At 44.4% G+C, this 18,698-nt stretch overlaps 2 protein-coding genes across 5 annotated transcripts in view; both read left to right on the top strand.

Moving 5' to 3' along the window:
• LOC147607174 (protein VAC14 homolog) overlaps window positions 1-18,698 on the top strand; it is a 57,333-nt gene that overhangs the window by 15,513 nt on the left and 23,122 nt on the right. For 3 of the 4 annotated variants that reach the window (XR_015264894.1, XM_086791423.1, XM_086791425.1), the window contains exons 2-11: window positions 189-302; window positions 557-622; window positions 1,661-1,750; window positions 1,919-2,038; window positions 2,183-2,211; window positions 2,402-2,544; window positions 2,663-2,757; window positions 2,869-2,955; window positions 3,090-3,197; window positions 3,318-3,406. Coding sequence is in view for 3 of the 4 variants with exons in the window: in XM_086791423.1 (XP_086647549.1) it covers window positions 189-302; window positions 557-622; window positions 1,661-1,750; window positions 1,919-2,038; window positions 2,183-2,211; window positions 2,402-2,544; window positions 2,663-2,757; window positions 2,869-2,955; window positions 3,090-3,197; window positions 3,318-3,406 (941 nt within the window). In the remaining variant the exon portion in view is untranslated. The remainder of the gene's footprint in view (window positions 1-188; window positions 303-556; window positions 623-1,660; window positions 1,751-1,918; window positions 2,039-2,182; window positions 2,212-2,401; window positions 2,545-2,662; window positions 2,758-2,868; window positions 2,956-3,089; window positions 3,198-3,317; window positions 3,407-18,698) is intronic. The other variant, XM_086791424.1, reaches the window with a different exon arrangement.
• Window positions 3,413-18,608, top strand: LOC147607175 (uncharacterized). The gene is made up of 3 exons (XM_086791427.1): window positions 3,413-18,244; window positions 18,360-18,448; window positions 18,560-18,608. Exons 1-2 carry the CDS (start codon window positions 17,798-17,800, stop codon window positions 18,432-18,434), a joined length of 522 nt encoding a protein of 173 aa, XP_086647553.1. The 5' UTR covers window positions 3,413-17,797; the 3' UTR covers window positions 18,435-18,448; window positions 18,560-18,608.

Consider the following 18,698-nt stretch of genomic DNA (forward strand, 5'->3'; position numbering starts at 1 on the left):
ATTATTTCTAATTATCTGGTTTTGAACTCATATATGGATTTTGATGAGGTGTTCCTCTGCTCTTGCTGCTTCATTGGGTGCTTTTTTCCTTTATTGTGCTTCCTGTGAACATGCTGTTACTCCTTTAACATGTTAGTTTTCCTCTGGACTTGTTGAGCTTAAAGAGACCTTTTGTGCTGATGTACCAGGTTGAAGGTGTCATAAAGCAGCTTACATCCGCTGGTGATCATGAGAGAATATCAGCCATCATCAATGTGCTGACAAACGACTTTGCATTCTCTCCTCAGGCAAATCATCGGAAGGTGTTTTTTGGGAGATTAACCGTGTTCTTAAGATTATGTGCCAGCAAATTGTTAGAAACGGAAGGCTTGAATTATTGTGCTATTGGGGGAACCATGTTTGCATAGGAAATTTCAAGCCTGCCAGTGGGTTTCAGACTATGAAAGGAGAAAGCTCAGCCATGAGTTCGCTAGTTTTTTTTTTTTCTTTCTCCAAGTTACGGAACAAACAGGGTAGAGGGTAGGGTGGTCATGTTTAATCCATTTTTGTTTTACAGGGTGGGTTGATTGGTCTAGCTGCGGCCACTGTTGGTCTAGCAGGGGAAGCTGCACAGCATCTTCAAGTATGCCTCTGTTTGGAGTAAAATTTTCAGTTCTTTGTTTTTTTCTGTTCTCATGAGCTTTGGATATTCCCATGATGTTTTTTTTTTCTATGAGCTCTGGTTGACTCATCCAATATGGGGCCTCAAAGGATGTTCTCAATTGGATGGTCATCCTGTCTATTGGCAAGTGTGATGTCAAGTTTGCAATGAGCTCATAACATATGTGAATCCAAGATTTGAAGATAGAACATGCTGCACGAAGCATCTTTTTGCCCTGGTCTCGTGACCTATATCAGGGATACAAAAGCTATCCTAACACCCTATTAAGACAATGGTTTATGAGAGATCGGGTGAATCATCATAGAGGTGGTCGTAATAACTGTCATACAACCATGGATGTCCACTCATGACCTTCACCAATTCAACTGGAGCCACCTTATGGTGTGCTTTTTTAATACGTTCAAAGGCACTTTAGTAGTATGCCTTGCAACTTCTCTACTATTTTTACTTCTTGGTGTAAGCTTCATCTTGCTTAGCATTGCAGTAGGAGTAGTTAAGCACTGGATTGCTCTGTGGGTGAAGTGTCTTGCCCTTGCCAAATTGTTTTAAGTGTGACCAGATGGTGCAGAGTTATCATCAATTGCTCCATCAATCTGCTCCTTAGTAAAAAGGCTGAGACTAGCAAATTGGTCTTGAAGACTTCCAGATCCAAAATCGTCATGATCAACCAGGCAAGGTTTGTCACTCTAGGCACCCCCAGGCTCAAGTGCAAAGTAATGGGGTGGGAGGTCCTTTTGAAGTGCTGGACCACATACTGCTGGCGGACTGGGCTGGTCGAACTGCTGCAACCCACAATCAGCGCATCACCAGATGTGGGCGCGCACAGCTGCTTGTCCCGACTCCATTAAAGAAAATCAAGAAGATTAATGTGTTTGATTGGCCCTGAAATATGGCTGTTTTGATTAGTAGAAAATGCATCCGTCTAGTGAACACAGCTGCCTAGACTTCAAGTAGGGAACAAGATCATTAATTTTCTGACAGATTTTTTTCCTACAACAGCAAATTGTTCCTCCTGTGCTCGAATCCTTGGCAGATCAAGACAGCCGGGTCCGATTCTATGCATGCGAGGCACTTTACAACATTGCAAAGGTATGTTTGGTCTTGTGTGAAAGAGTGTAGGGGTTTAAAAAACTACGTTCTATTGTATGTAATGGTCTGCGAGGCGCTTTACAACATTGCAAAGGTATGTTTGGTCTTGTGTGAAAGAGTGTAGGGGTTTAAAATACTACATTCTATTGTCTGTAACTTTTTTGGCAGGTAGCTAGAGGAGAGTTTATCTTGTTCTTCAACCAAATATTTGATGCACTTTGCAAACTTTCAGCAGATTCCGCTGCTAATGTGCAAAGTGCCGCACATCTTCTTGACAAGCTTGTTAAGGTACACTTATTTGTACGCTGCAAACCTGTGGGGTCTTGTGAATGCTATGTCTCTAAAGCAGTTGTTCATGATCCGAAGACATTTGGAGGTCTCACTTTCTGATTTCTTTGTTAAACTGGCCATTGATGCTCTTGGTGTGTGCAGGACATTGTCACAGAAAGTGATCAATTCAGGTGCGCCTCTTCTAAGAATCTTACAAAACACCATCATGGCCAATGTTAGGAGATATATTTCAAGTACATGCATCTGGAATTGATATCTTTTCCAATCAATTTTATGTACACTTATTGTCAAGCTTTCCAAAATTGTGTTTCTAGAATTTTTTAATTCATAATTTAAAATGGCTTTGCTCTTCTTGAACAGCATTGAAGAATTTATACCACTGCTGAGGGAGCGAATGAATGTCCTTAATCCTTATGTGCGACAGTTTCTGGTTGGATGGATCACCGTTTTAGATAGTGTGCCAGATATTGATATGTTAGGCTTCCTGCCAGACTTCCTTGATGGTAGGTTTGATTTCCATTTGGAAGTTGTATACATTCTTGATTGGTGCTTGTACCACTGGCACTTTTTTGTTGCTTCATATGTGTTCTTGTTTGACAAAGAGCGTGGGTTTATACACAGGCTTGTTTAACATGCTGAGTGACTCAAGCCATGAGATTCGGCAACAAGCAGACTCAGCTCTTTCTGAGTTCTTGCAAGAGATCAAGAACTCTCCGGTATTGTCAATCATGAATAAAATTTTAAAGCATGCACATTTAGATTCATAATGTTATATTCACTTCAATCATTCCTGACAAGCTGGCTTGTCTTTCTCTGTGCCCTTGCAGTCAGTGGACTATGGACGAATGGCTGAAATTCTGGTGCAAAGAGCAGATTCACCAGATGAGTTTACAAGGCTAACTGCTATTACTTGGGTAGGTTTATATGTGCGTGTGCAATGCCATATGATGCCACATGCTATGAAAGTTGTACCATTGTAAAGGTTTTTGTGGAGATATGGAGATGCATTTTATTCTCAGAAACAACTTCCTTATGATAAATGTTTCAGATCAATGAGTTTGTCAAACTAGGGGGTGAGCAACTTGTTCCGTACTATGCTGATATTCTAGGATCAATATTACCATGCATATCAGACAAGGAGGAGAAAATTAGAGTGGTAAGGTTGTGTTACTTCTCTTCATCTAATATGTCCTAAATTTTGACTGGCCTTTTGGATTTTCCAGGTGCTTTTTAGTCCATTTTGATTATTAACAACTGACTCATGTTATAAACTCAGGTTGCTAGAGAAACTAATGAGGAGCTCCGGGCAATCAAGGCAGAGCCAGACAGTTTTGACATTGAAGCTGTGCTTGGAATAGCTAAAAGGCGGGTTTATTTTTTACTCATTTTCAAAGTTCAAAGGTTATGTGAGTTGGCCACAAACTTTTAGCGTACATAGCTAGTAGCATGCTCACTAGGAGCCTCTACTTCTCAAGTTGCAGAAGTCACTATTGCAAGGCACAAGCCCTTGGAACTTAATTGCAAGGATAACAGATGACCACTGAAGATTTTTCTTGATCTCTGATTACCAATGGGATTCAGAAATTGAATTGCTAGCCAATGTCTCCATTGTGTCGTAGGACACCATAGGAGTTGGTCTTTAGATTATCAACCTAACCATAGAGCTTCCCAATGCCATCAAGATGTCAATCTTTTAGCTCACCCATGAAGCCATAGAGGATATTGGCCACGGAAAAGTTCATTTCCATGATCATGTGCATCACACATGTTTCGTGCCAGCACTAAATCTTGTGCGTCCATGCCTCACAGTTCCTCCCCAGTCTTTTGGTAACTTACCTACATGAATACCTTTTCTACTGCTCCACATCTACTGAACACACTTTGAAGTCTGTGCTAGTTCTTTAACATGGTCCCCATTATTTTGGATCCACCCCATTATAGCTTGGTTCTATTAATTCACTGTTGCTGATAAAAGCCTTACCTCAGCTTTAAAGGTAAGTTACTCCTTGGTTTATCCAACACACTATAGTAAATATACAGCGTAGCAAAATACCTCTATCTTGTAGCTTCAAAAAATGGTTATGCTCTGCGGCTCCTCTCATGGCATGAAAGCCTGAGGCCTAGATTTTTTGGCCTTCACGGCGACGAATCTCACTAGCACACTGTGGGAGGGAATCCCTAGAAGGGAACTGCTAATGTCGTCCATCGAGCACTCCGGCTCCTGTGGCGGCTCTCCTGGTGCTGAAAGAGCTCTTGAGGTCGGTATTCCACTCACACTGCCACTCAGGGGTCGGCTCCTGACACGTCCTGCTCAAGATCGTCATGTTCCTGCTGCAAGTGACGGGCAATAACTGGATTCTGAGTCGGAAGCTCCTGGTGGAAATTTCCCGTAATGAGTCTTACTCTTGCAAGTGGGCTTCTATGCGAGCTTCTTTGCGATCCATCCATTGGGTCATGGCAGCTGTTTGGCCTGCTATCGTGCGGGAAATTGTAACTTCCGTTGCTTCTGTGTCCTTGATGAACTAAGAAACACGACTCTTATTTATGGCATGTTGCACGAATATGTTCACCATTCATGACTCTTTGTACTAGTGCTTTAACTTGTTTCTAGTTTATGACAACTTCTCTAGACTTTGGATCTCTAAATGTGTATAAATATCTATTTTTCAAGTGTTTTTTAAAGTGGAATGTACTTTAATCGTTTTTATTTTTCGAACATTAGAAGTTCCGTACTGGTACCGTTTTTTCGTACCTTCGTTTCATATCTGACAACTATGCGGTCAACAACGACCCAGATTGAATCATGCCCCCTACTTGTCTGGGATAAACCAACTACAAAATCCATAAAGACACTTTGCCACTTGTTCTTAGAAATTTGCAAAGGATGTAATAATCCTCTAGCTCTAAGCCTTTCAAACAAATTAAGTTGACATTGGCTACACTTCCACACATAATCCTCAACAATGGATCTCATGCATGGCCAATGGAAATGCTGGCCAGCCAAGGCCAAGGTTCTATGCATGCTTAGGTGCCCCACACTAGGTGCATCATGGCACTCATGCAATATCAAAGTTAGGACGTCCAGATCACTGGGAACACAAACCTTGCCATCGTTGAATAGTAATCCATCTCTAATGGAATACTTTTCCAGTATCTTTCTCTTAGCAACACTCATCGGAGTGCCGAAACACTTGAATCTCCTGGGCTGCAACCGACCTGGACCAATTGCCAATCACCAGATTCAACCAAAATCGAAATCATGTTGGCAACGCCCTTTGAGAGAGAGATAGAAGTCAATCGTTATCTCAGTAAAAGAGATAGCATTGACCTTGGGGATCTGCTAAGGGCATGAACAACACGATTAGTCGCTCCCTTATGGTAACGGATCTCAAAGTCGAACTCTTGCATGAGGTCAACCCATCTCACTTCCGATCCTTCAGGTCTGGTTGATTCACAAATATACTTCAACGAGTGGTGACTTGTCCACACAGCAAATCAAGACCCATATAGATAGTGTCTCCAGATTTTCATTGCGTGGATAACAACAAGAAGTTCCTTTTTCTGGGTAGGATACTTGATTGTGCATTTGAAAGCTTCTTGCTTTCAAAGGCTATGGGTCTCCCAACCTGGAACAAGGCAATACCTATTGATCACTGGCATCCATTTCAACCACAAAAGGTTTATTAGGATCCACAATTTGCAACATAGGCGCTAAGGTGACTAGCTCCTTCAGTGCTCTAAAACAACACCGATCCAGCTTGTCACTCCAAACATCCGAGGACTTATTTTGCCCTCGTTGCTTCTCACCTCCTGTAAAAGTTGAGTCAAATCGATAGCAATGCTAGCATAAGCCTCGATGAACTTCCTCAAAAAGCTAGTGAAACCAAGAAATGATTTCACTTGCCCAATTGTCTGTCGAATCGACCATTCCAAGACCTTTCTAACCTTATCTAGATCAATCCGCACACCATTAACAGAGATGATGTGACCCAGATACAAGAGTTCTTGCTTGAAGAAATCGCACTTTGACTCCGTCACATACAACTTCTCTCGTGTGAGTAACTCTAAGATGACTCTGTGATGTTGCATGTGCTCTTCCAATGACCTATTGTAAATCAGTATGTTATCCAAGAAGACAGCAATCCACTTTCCCACGTATGGATGAAACAAATCGTTCATCATCTGCTGAGAAAAGTAGCAAGAGCATTCGTCAACCCAGAAGCTAAGACCAAAAACTCACAATGGCCATAGCGCGTCTGAAACACAATCTACGGCATGTCCTTAGGTTTAATCCTTATTTGATGATAACCCGACCATAGATCAATCTTGGTGAAATACATAGCATCCTGAAGACGATCTACCAGGTCATTCATCCTTGGCAAAGGATACATGTATTGGGCACTAAGTTTATTCAAGCCTTCGTAATCTACACAGAGGCAATCCGGTTGGCTTGGGGACGTAATGTCTACGCCTGGAATGACCACATGCTACAAGCTAAATGAAAGGGAGAATGTCCAATACATTCTTATGCATGGCATACTTGCATGCCTAGAACTGTTTTCGCATGAAATGTTTTACTGCTTGCAAGATGTGTGTGTCTATTTTACAAGCAGGGGATGCCCTCTCATGAACCGTGGGCATGAATCTCTATTCTGACCTTGCTTGTGGGTTGTAGACAAGTGGTTAAGTGTGACTAAACTCTTTATTGATGCTTATTTGTGTTTTAGCTTAGCTCACTTTGTAGCTTTGCAGGTCCACACTTCATTATAGTACGGCTGGACAACTTATAAGTGAGATGAGCATCCACTCTTCATTAAAGATTGGGCAAACATGTTATAAGTGAGATTGGGCACTTATTGGATGGTGGCCGCCAAACTCTCATAAATCACGCACACTTTTAAATAAAAGAGTGTTGACAGCTTATTGGGCACCCTCTCCACTCATGGGAGAGCTGTGGCTCCTGTTGAGGTTCGTACACATACTTTTTGGCATGGTTTCTTGCTTCTCCAACGCTTGGATCAGCCGGAAAGTGAGTGCTACACTATCGTCCAGCCCTTGGGAGTCCTTTTCAACTGTTATCTCTTGGATATGTACCTGCTGAAATTGCTTTCAAGCATTTCTATTGCCGACAATTTGATCAAAAGCTGATTTCTTCTCTCAAAATAAGTAAATTCAGCAGCAGGAGCTTCTTCAAGTTCTCTTTACCTACACTACATCCATGTGCTTGTCCATTAAGGTCTTCTATGACTCGGCCTAGCACAGACATGCTTGTGTATGGATGCCAGTGGAGCATGGATACTTGTGGCAAGACACTGCGGATTGGGGAGTGAGGTTCTTCTCAACAAAAGCTGTGGAATCAGCCCCCAACTTTGACAAAACATGTTTGCAAAATCGTTTCATTGCATGGATGTTGTTGGAAATCTGGCATGTGATGCCCATGAAGCTTGTATCTTGAGGAATCCTTGATAATACAATGATACTACAAGGGGGGTCCTCCTCCCTTTCCGGCCCTATTGCAGTGTCATTTAAATTTCAGCATTGCTATCTCATTCGATTTTGTGCCATTTCATCTTGGTTAATAGTATTAGTAGTTTAAGTGTGTGTCAAGATTGTGCTCAGCCCTTTTTGAGGCAATTATAGCAACTCAGTCCCATGGAGCATCCGACTTTCATAGCCAACCAGATGTCCATGATGCCAATGATGCCACATTGGCATTGGAGCTATGTTGACTTGTCTTCTTGTGTTTGCCTGCCATGATGTGTCACTTACTGAGCAGGGACGCCTACTAGTGAACTGTGAAGCTTGCTTGTCTTCTGAGATGTTTTGTTGCATGTGAACAGGTGGTAAGTATGGTGTATTCATTTATTTTAATGCTGTTATTCTAACCTTTGAATTTATAAGGCTTGCAAGTTCACATATGATAATAAGTGAGTGGACAATTTATTAAAAGTGACCGGGGCCCAAATTATGGAGGTGCCCATGCTTGTTCCACTTACCACCTCTATCTCATGCAAATGGAATTAGAAACTTACGTGAGGCACAAGAGCCAACCGTATCAAGAAACAAACTGTATCCATATCCTGAGTGGAGTTCTCTCTCTCTCTCTCTCTCTCTCTCTCTCTCTCTCTCTCTCTCTGGTGACCCCCGTATGCAAGCGACCCCCGTATATTCATACAGGAAGAGTCGACTTGCTCTTGAGAACCCTTTGGGACAACGGACTTGCATCCTTGCAGTTTTTGAAGAGTTGGACTGGCCCATATGTTCATACAGGAAGAGTCGACTTGCTCTTGGGAACCCTTTGGGACAGCCGACTTGCATCCTTGCAGTTTTTGTAGAGTTGGAGCAGCCCATATGTTCATATAGGAAGAGTTGACTTGCTCTTGGGAACCCTTTGGGACAGCCGACTTGCATCCTTGCTGTTTTTGAAGAGTTGGACCAGCCCATATGTTCGTACAGGAAGAGTTGACTTGCTCTTGGGATCCCTTTGGGACAGCCGACTTGCATCCTTGCTGTTTTCGAATAGTTGGACCAGCTTTTATGTTCATACAGAAGAAGTCGACTAGCTTTGGGAGTTACAAAAGGGGTCGACCAGCCTGTTGAGTTCTATAGGAGAAATCAACCAGCGCTTGTGGTTATTTGGGAAGGGTGTAGGTGAGAGTTAGTACGGGAATGCTAGTTTGTGCATGGTCCCGGAACACCTGGTGACCAACTAGCTCTATCTAGGTAAGGTGAAGATTGTTCGTGATTGGATTCTTCATCGACGGATTCTCTACTTGACAAGAATATTTGTCTGGTTTGTGATTTCATTTTGTATGGATTCTGTTATGGCAAAATCTGGCTTTGTGTAAGCCCATGTACCTTGTACTTATAAATACTCCAAGAAATACAATAGTATTGAGAGGGGGGGAGGGGGCGCTTTCTGGCCCCAGTCAACGGTGGTGTCAAGAGTACGGTTTCATTTTCAGCTTTGTGGTTGCTTATGTTGTTTACTAAAATCAGGGCTAAGTGATCTAAGATTGTGCATTTGTTTTCCGATTGTGGTTGGTTTTCCGTGGGGAGTGGTTTCATTGGTATCATAGCTTTCCTCTTGTTGTGCGGCACTCACATGATATACGGGTTTGTTAGGAGGGGAACTACTTGGCACATTCAAGGGGTCACCAACTCCTCGCACTAGATGGAGTCACCAATTCCTCTCACTGGACAGAGTTACAAACTCTTCCATGAGTTCAGTATAACATAAGATAACAATAAATCACAGGCATAGAGATCCTAGCTCTCCATAAACATGTCTGCAATAGATAGTGTTATAGGCATTTCGGGCGCCAATAGAAATCTATAGAAAAATCCTGGATCCATGAGATATCCATTAAATCCACTGCAACCACAGTATACTCATAGTCCAAAATCAGCTAGTCCATGTTAATGATAAATAATTCAGAGCTTTGTAACCGCATATTTGATATATTCTAGCATCCCATACCACTAGAATACTCCCCATATGAGATCCTTGTGTAGGCGACAATTCTAGCATTCCATATTGCTAGAAGCCTCCAGTACACAAGACCGAAACCTTAAACTATTCATCAAAACCATAGAGAAGCCTTTTCCAGAATCAGAATGGTTTCCAAGGAAAACGCCTTTCAGAAAAATAGCTTTCCTGAAACACATCTCAAGATAGACATGAGAAACACTCTCCACTTGCGTCAACAAGGGAGTTCAACATGTACAAAATTCCAGATATTGGCAAAAAGCATTAACTTGGTAAAACTCAGAGTATACTTGCTTTTCTTTGCTAGGTTCGTCATGAAGCCAAAAGAAATATCGCATAAGATATGTTGAGATATAGCTCCATATAGCTTGCTTATAAGCTTGATTTATAATCCACAATAATCCATATGGTGGAGAAAGTGCTGAGCACGGGCACATAAAATGAACTCTATACTTTGAGGATAAAACCTATGAATCCATAAATCCTTAGACCAAGCTGTCTACCTGTCACAACCTTGTGTTTTTCTTTGGACAATATGCAGGTGTGCACGGGGACATGGTGGACAGTGTGAATGGCATCAGTTTGGGGCAATAACTTCATGGACAGATTGGTACAGTTTTTGGAATCAAAGGAGACTTTAGAAAATTTTTTAAGGTTTCTTTTTATTACCCCATGTGGGGGGAGGGGACAAAAGGTTTTAAAAACCTTTAGAAACATTGTAATACCTTTTATGAAAGAAATCGTGGCCCATATGCTATTATTGGGGGCCACGTGTGTGCTTTTTCTGAAGAGGGGCTGGCGGGCTGCAAAGGGGCACCTCTCTATTGGTGAAAAGGCGGAGGGCTGAACAGCAAGAAGAGGCGGGCTGGAGTTGTGGCACATGCTCTCTCTCTCTCTCTCTCTCTCTCTCTCGGCACACGGAGGGCTGGACTGTTCATACATGCTGGCTGGCTGGACTGTAGGTGCACAGGGCTGAAACTTACAGGTTGGTTTCTTTGGACGCACAGGTGGCCAGGTGTGTGCTTTTTGGAGGACGGCGTGTTTTTGCAGAAAGGAGGGGCTGGTTTCCCTAGACTCTCAGGCAGCCAGGACTGCATACACAGCTTTTTGAAGGCAAACCTGGACTGTAGCGTACAGCTCCTTTCACTCATAGGTGGCTGCTGACAGAGGTGCACAAGTGTGCTGATCCTCCTTGCAACAGGGATGTTTTGAGACTGTTTATGGGTTGTTTTGCTTGGCTGCAAGTACACTGTGTACATGGGTTATTGGCTGCAAGTACAAGGTCACCTGGTTATGTTTCTTGGCATGGGAGCGACGCAAGCTCTCATGGGTGCATACCCATGGAGCAGATTGCTTTCTTTCTGCTTGGAAGGAACAGAGGGACCTGCAGTTTTGGGCATACCTATGTAACATAGTTGTGGGGCAGAAGTACAGCTTGTCATATTCAGTAAGAGTTCTCTCTTTTGTTTGTGTGTTGTGTTGGCACTACATTTGAGTATGTGCCGAGAATGTTTTCACGTGGAAACAAGACATGGGTTTCATGCTGGGCCAGACCAGATGTTTCATGGGGAAACAGGTCACTTGATGTTTGCCTGACCAGATGTTTCATGGGGAAACAGGTCACTTGATGTTTGCTAAAACAGGCTTTTGTTTCATATGGAAACATGTTTTTGGGTCACATGCAAGCAGTGGGTACAAGAAAGAACACATATTTGGTACAGCCTTGCTGCTGATTGGACAGGGGTATGGGAATCCATGACTGAGATGGGGCCTCTCCACAAAGCGGGAGACATGCTAGACCCCAGCAACTACAGGACTATCATGATTGGTCATACATTGGCCAAACTTTATGGCGTAGTGCTCGAGGCAGAGTTGAGCTCATATGCAGAGAAGGAGGGACTGCGAGCACCAGGGCAGGCTCGATTCCGACGAGCTTTCTCCACTATTGACCATATATTCACTCTGAGATGTCTGATTGACCAGGCTAGGACGCAGGAGAAGAGATTATACTGCTGCTTTGTGGATTTCTGCAAAGCATTTGACACGGTGCCACGAGAGAGACTCTTTCAACGCCTACAGTCATTGGGGATCCCATCATAGATGGTTTGGGGCATCTATGCTTCATATGAGCAGGTCTTCGGGTGCATACGATGCCCTGGGGGGCTATCTGATGTTATTGCTAGCACCATAGGTGTGAAGCAAGGATGCCCACTCTCTGCTACACTATTTGGGCTATACATCGATGAGGTGGCTAACTTTATTGGTCACGGTGGAGGGGACGGGGTAGACATCTCAGGTACCACAGTCCACATTATGCTATATGCAGATGATATTATTTTGGTCTCTGAGTCGCGGATGGGATTACAGCACCATCTCCATGCACTCGATGACTTCTGCACACAGAGGGGGCTTACAGTGAACCTTGGGAAAACCAAGGCCATGATTTTCCACACCTCAGGGCCGGTTCGACGACAGGCCATCTTCACACTAGCAAGAGGACAGGTAGAGGTGGTAGACTCATATGTGTACTTGGGGATTACATTTACGACTCCGCCAAGAAGATTTACTATGGCACAGGCAGCCAGGGATAGACTCACACGAGGGTATGCAGCTCTGGCCATGCTAGAGAGACAGTGTCACCAGGCACACTTCCAGGAGCCCCACACGAAGGGTGGTTGTTTGACACACTAGTCACCCCTACTTTGATGTATGCTGCAGCAGTATGGGCACCTGGGCTCGCCACCTCCACATGGTCTCAGATAGAGAGGCCTCAGATTCTCATGCTCTCACAGATGATCCACAGCAAACCCTCCGTCCCACATGACATTGTCCGGACGGAGTTTGCTGCACCTCCTAAACTAGTAGAGGCCCTCTTCCAGACGATCTGCTTCATACAGAGGATCAGAGATGTGCCATCAGATTGACTCTCACATAGAGCTTTTGAGGTGTCCAGGTAGCTCGCAGAGAGTGGAGATAGGAGATCATGGTATTCACAGATGATACAGTGGCTCACTCAGCATGGTCTTGACATAGATCACCTGCCACCTTTCCAATATGATATACATGCACCACACATCCAGCTCTCTCACAGTGAGAGAAATAGAGTCCTTCGGTAGGATTTATGGTAGCGATACACTCAAGAGACTTGGATTACACCCAGTCAGCCTCTACCGCCAGGAAGATGCTATACTACAGAGATCAGTTTATGCGTATCTCAGCGGATGGATTCATACAGAGACCTGGATACATGGATGTGTACATGCCTCACAGTGCCCGAGTGGTGATTGGCCAACTCAGAGTGTCATCACACCAGCTTGAGATTGAGTCAAGTAGGGCAGCACGGATCCCCAGAGCAGAGAGGATATGCAGACTATGCCAGGAGGAGGTTGAGAGTGAGGAACATTATGTATGCAGATGCAGAGCATATAGTGTCATTAGAGAGAGATACACCACCATCTTCAGTGGACATCCATCACACTGCCAGACCATGGAGTCCGCAGACCAGCACAGATTTGGCTAGTTCTTGCTAGAGACACAGTGCCATAGAGAGACACTGCTACGGACTCATACCACAAAGAGAGGTGGGCGACAGCTCCAGCTCACTGATTTCTTCCAAAGATCTATCCTAGTGCGTATCATGACCCAGGAGGGGGTTACACTTGAGCGCGCTGCAGACCTCCGAGCCAGACGGAGACCGAGAGCACCAGGCTACCAGACTCCCAGACTACATCAGAGGGAGATCAAAGAGATACGGGCTCGACATCAGCACCATATCCAGGAACGGCTAGCTCACTTACACTCGCACCCAGAGATCATGCTCCGAGGTATTTTTGCCTGGTCATCGCCTATGTATCACATATTACACCCCCATTATGGTACTGGTTGGAGCTAGACAGATCTCCATTGCATTCTTGTATACCCTACGTATATAGGTTGCATACTGAGCCTCTAGCAGTAGTGCTCCATCCATCACACACCCCCACTAGCTCAGTACTTTCATAGTTTATTTCCTGTTCATTTTGTCCTTTTTTTTCTGGACATCTAGAAGACATTGACAGTTGTACATTGATTTGTCTCATAGGTCGAGTTCGGACTCTTCTTCTTCTCTCTCTCTCTCTCTCTCTCTCTCTCTCTCTCTCTCTCTCGGTGGCATAAGCACCTTTGCGCCCCTCACCCCTGTTTGCGCTGCGCGCAGGTGGCCGCCTTGCTCTTCACACTGCATCCTATCCCACCCACCCTGCTCAAGCCCCGGAGGCAGTAACTAGGGGCGAATAGCCAAGATGAACCTACAGGAGCTGTAGACATACATCAAGACTGTGGAGGACAACACCAAATGGGCATCGATCAAGCAGAAGGTGTTGGACAGTACCCTAAACCAACATGGAAGGCCTCCACAAGGAGATACAAGATTGAAGAAATGAAGGCAAAGCTGAACCATCAAGAGGAGGAGATTTGAATAGGGAAAGAGACCCAGCTGCAACAACAGCCAATGCCAAAGCTGCCCCAAAGATAGGGGAACTCCAGGCAGAGCAAGTAAAGGCTGCGAGTGATAAGTTGCAAGAAAAATTGCAGACCACCAAGAAAGATTGTGTGGAGGTGGTGAAGAAGCACAAACCCCCACAAAGCATCATACATGAGACTCTCAAGGAGGAGAAACGCACGAAGGATAGGGCCCTCCATGTGCGAGTGCGGGGGCTTCCCCCAAGGCAGATGCCATGAAGCTTTGCCAAATGATAGGAGTGGACGGGAGTTGTCACCATTTGCCACCCAACCGGTCCACTTGTGCTTTCTCATTATGTATATACATTGGACTGGCATCCATGGCAATTGCATAGGCTGGGGATTGATGCCACTCATGTGATACTATGGACTTGGCTTTCCGTTGGGAATTGTGCCTGTGAGTACATGCTTGGAAGATTGGTGTTCCATTGGGTCTGGTAACTCATGTACTTGCTTGGAACACGTCTATTTTGGTATAGTCTCGTGAACGGGGATTGTCCATACCAATGCTGCGTTGCATAGCATCTTTATATGCTTGCATGCAAATTCAACTTGAATGCTATTTTCATGCCTACTTGACCATGTGTGGTTCAGGGTAACGGGACGCCCGCCCGTGAACTGTGCGTGTGAAATTGTCTGTTGACATGGTTATGTGGCATGTGACAGGTGGTAAGTATTGGTCAAAACCTAGCATTAGAATCTAGCATTAATTTATGAGTGTGTACACACTTTATTAAGTTTTGGGCAACCAAAACTCACTTATAAATTATGACCAACCCTGTGTTTGCACACACCAATGTCCCGAGGTGGACAAAGCTCAATGCCCATCGCCCAAACCTTATCCCCTTTGTTCAAAGAGAGCAACTAGCCATGTGCCCATCCCAGCTTGCACCACAAGTCACTTGCCTGACACCCAGGGTGGACATCTCATCATCCTTATCTTTCTTCTCTCTAGTAGTTGGCACCCTCCTTCATGAAGCCTTTTGGCTGTGTTTTCCACACTTTATCCAAGCTTGCTAGTGTGTTTTCCAAGCTTCCAAGAGTGTTTCTACGTTGTATTCACTCCCCCAAACACTCCCAATATCTGAAATTCAGCAAAACAACTCTTATATTTGCTGTAATTTCTAGTCTTTTCGCTCAAATCCCTAATTTCAGCCTTCCTTTCTCAAGTTGAACCATAGGGGAAGCTTTCCCAAGGTTCCCTTCATCCTCTTCATGACTTCTGTCATGAAGAATCACGCAAGATTGAAGATTTCAACATTCCATACGCTTCCATCGCGAAGACTTTTGCTGTCATCAACTCTACTTACAATTGGTAAGCTTTAATGCTTAATTATGGAAGCAAGTAGAAGGAGGGAAAAGTAGGACTACATGTTCACATACCCTGTGTAGTGTTCTCTTGTGCTACGTGCTCTCTTGCAGATTGTTACTATCATGTGTTGGTGGAACAATAGAGAGCAGATGGTAGGGAACATGGGCACTCGAGAGGGTAATGTGAGTTGCAGATCTTCACCGACAACTATATTGTTTGCAATATTGTATTCATATGCATTGGTATGGAAATCTGGTCAAAAATGCCCATGACACTATGTACTTGATTCTCCCAAGATTAATATACTCTATTTGAGGGAGCGGCCGGTCGTTCCGGCTCATTGTGGATCTCTTGTCAATTCAGCAAATTACATCTTGTATTGAGCTTGTTGTCCATTAAATCTTGGTGTATTTAAGTATATTTATTAGCATCCTGTTCAACCAAACATTCCACACTGACCGGTGGAATTACAGCACCCCCCCCGCTTTACAGATACATGGAGGGCAGGGAAGGATATGACGTGGGAGCGGCCCCTCATATCAGATTCTCTGATGCCACCAGCAGACAGAGCTTCTTATATAAATGGGCTGGCCTTAAGGGCACACAAGTGTACATGGGGTATGATCTCAACTAGGCACACGTGGCACACCCACATGAGGCCCGTAGAGTGGACAAGTGGGCTGTCTATAGAGATGGTCATTATCACTAAGTGCCGTCCCAAGTAGAGACAGAGGGTTCATCGGACCAAACACCTAAAGTTAGCATTATGGAACTACAATGGCATCCAGGAGATTTGAGCAAGACTCTCACGAGGAAGGATGACATTTTCTATACAAAGACTCATCATAGCCCTGAGAGGGGTTTACCATACATAGCCACGTTTAAGTCGAAGTTAGCTTGCCGAACCGAGACCCGCACATTAGGAGTATGTGGCTTGGGAGGGGTAGCTGTCCTTTTTAGACCCCACCTCTCAACATCGTCCGAAAGGACAAGAATGCAAGCTACAACTTACCGGTGACAGATTATCAACATTGATGTGTGCTATTTTGCACCGAGCCACTCCCCTTACACCGCACAATATGGAACTACAATGACACCCTCTGGTCGAATCCAAGAGATTTGAGCAAGACTCTCACAAGGAAGGATGACATTTTCTATACAAAGACTCATCATAGCCCCGAGAGGGGTTTACCATACATAGCCACGTTTAAGTAGGAGTTAGCTTGCCGAACCGAGACACGCACATTAGGAGTAGTATGTGGCTTGGGAGGGGTAGCTATCCTTTTTAGACCCCACCTCTAATAGATTCTCAGCATCATCCAAAAGGACAAGAAAGTAAACTACAACTTACCGGTGACAGATCTATCAACATTGATGTGTGTTATTTTGCATCGAGCCACTCCCCTTATACCGCACAGTGTAACTTGGTTGAACACAATGCTAATCAATACACTAAAATACACCAAGATTTAATGGACAACATGCTCAATACAAGAAGTAATTTGCTAAATTGACAAGAGACGCACAATGAGCTGGAACGGCCGGCCTCTCCCTCAAATAAAGTATATTGATCTTAGGGAATCAAGTATATAGTGTCATGGGCATTTCTGACCAGATTTCCATACCAATGCATATGAATACAGTATTACAAACAATGTGGCTGTCGGTGTAGACTTGCAACTCACACTACCCTCTCAAATGCCCATGTTCCCTACCATCTGCCCTCTATTGTTCCACCAACACATGGTAGCAACAATCTGTAAGAGACCACGTAGGACAAGAAAACACTACGCAAGGTATGTGAACATGGAGTCCTGCGTCTCCCTCCTATTTCTTGCTTAGTATCAAAGCTTACCAATTGCAAGTAGAGTCGATGACAATGGAAGTCTTCGCGATGAAAGCGTTCAGAATGTTGAAATCTTCAATTTGTCTCTCTCTCCCTCTAGACTCTTTCTCTCTCTAGACTCTTGCTCTCTCAAGACTCTCTCTCTCAAGATCCCTCTCTCTCTCTCTCGTCTCGACTCTCTCTCTCTCTCTCTCAGCCTTCCCTCGAGTCTCCAATGGGAACAAGGACCCGGAGGAAACGAAGAGCATGAGGCTTTTTCCTTATATACCACCACAGGCGAGAAACCTACCGACGGTTCCGGGTCATGGAAATGGACCTGTAACCTTTGCGGGAAGGGTTACACAAGTAGCATCACGAGGCTCCTTGCATGTGTGTCCAAGGTTGGGGAGGGGAGTTGTGCCGTGCAAGGAGAATCCTCAAGAAATTGTGGATGGTATAGTGAAAAAATACCTGCTTATCTGCAACCAAGGCAAATGTGGATGTGGAGGAGCTTCCATGTCTCAAGCCTCCACTTCCGTGAGTGCTTCCCCCACTGCATTGGGCATTGGCTCCGCCTGAGGCGGCTCGAACTTCCAATCAAAGAGACCAAGGGAAGAGAGCTCTTCGGCAATGAGGCAAACCGCCATCGGTGCAAACATAAACAACCTCACATATGTGAAGCTGAAGCTGAAGATGAAGATGAAAGCCACGAACGAGGAGATTGCACACACGGTCATCAATTGCAATCTCTCCTTCCATGTGCTCAAGGTCCCACAATGGCACAAGATGGTGAAGGCTATTGCGGAGGTGGGGCCATCCCATGGCGATTGGCATGGTATCACATACCATGAGAAGAGGACCAACAACAAACTCACACCCGTGCACGAAGGATGGGCGACGTATGGTTGCTCTATCCTATCCGATGGATGGAGTGATCGAAAGAAGAGAGGTATCATGAATATCCTTGTGTCATGCGCTCTCGACACATACTTCTTACGCGCCGTGGATACTGAAAAGGCGGGGCAAAGAACATCGGGCGACTTTATCTATTGTCATATCCAGCAAGCCATCATAGAGGTGAAATTTGAATGATGAGTCTATGTGCATTGTGATTTAAGTGTTATTTATGTTCAAGCTTCTAAAGAATGTCATGACTCGTCGCTCATTGCATTTGCCATTGTGTTACATGTAGGTTGGGCAAGAAAACGTCATTCAAGTCATCACGAACAATATGTCCAAATGGCTTACGTACAAAAAGTGGCTTTGAGAGTCTTGTCACAGGTGAGTGATGAGTCATGACTTGTCAATTGAATATTCAAGAATCCAGAGTCAACTTTTAAGAGAGGACTTTCAACTTTAAAGTTTATACATTCTAACTCTCTAATTTTTTAGAATTCTTCTTCGGGGACATGTGAGAGGAACTAGAGTTCCTACTCACTCATTCACACAAAGATACGCAATCGTCTGAGCACCATGCACTTAGAGTGGCTTGTATATTGCCACGCTAACATGCCCATGGTGGAGAAGATGC

The sequence above is a fragment of the Cibotium barometz genome, chromosome 56 (assembly GCF_041138505.1).
Source record: "Cibotium barometz isolate CiBa-2024 chromosome 56, ASM4113850v1, whole genome shotgun sequence".
NCBI classification, from domain to species: Eukaryota; Viridiplantae; Streptophyta; class Polypodiopsida; order Cyatheales; family Cibotiaceae; genus Cibotium; species Cibotium barometz.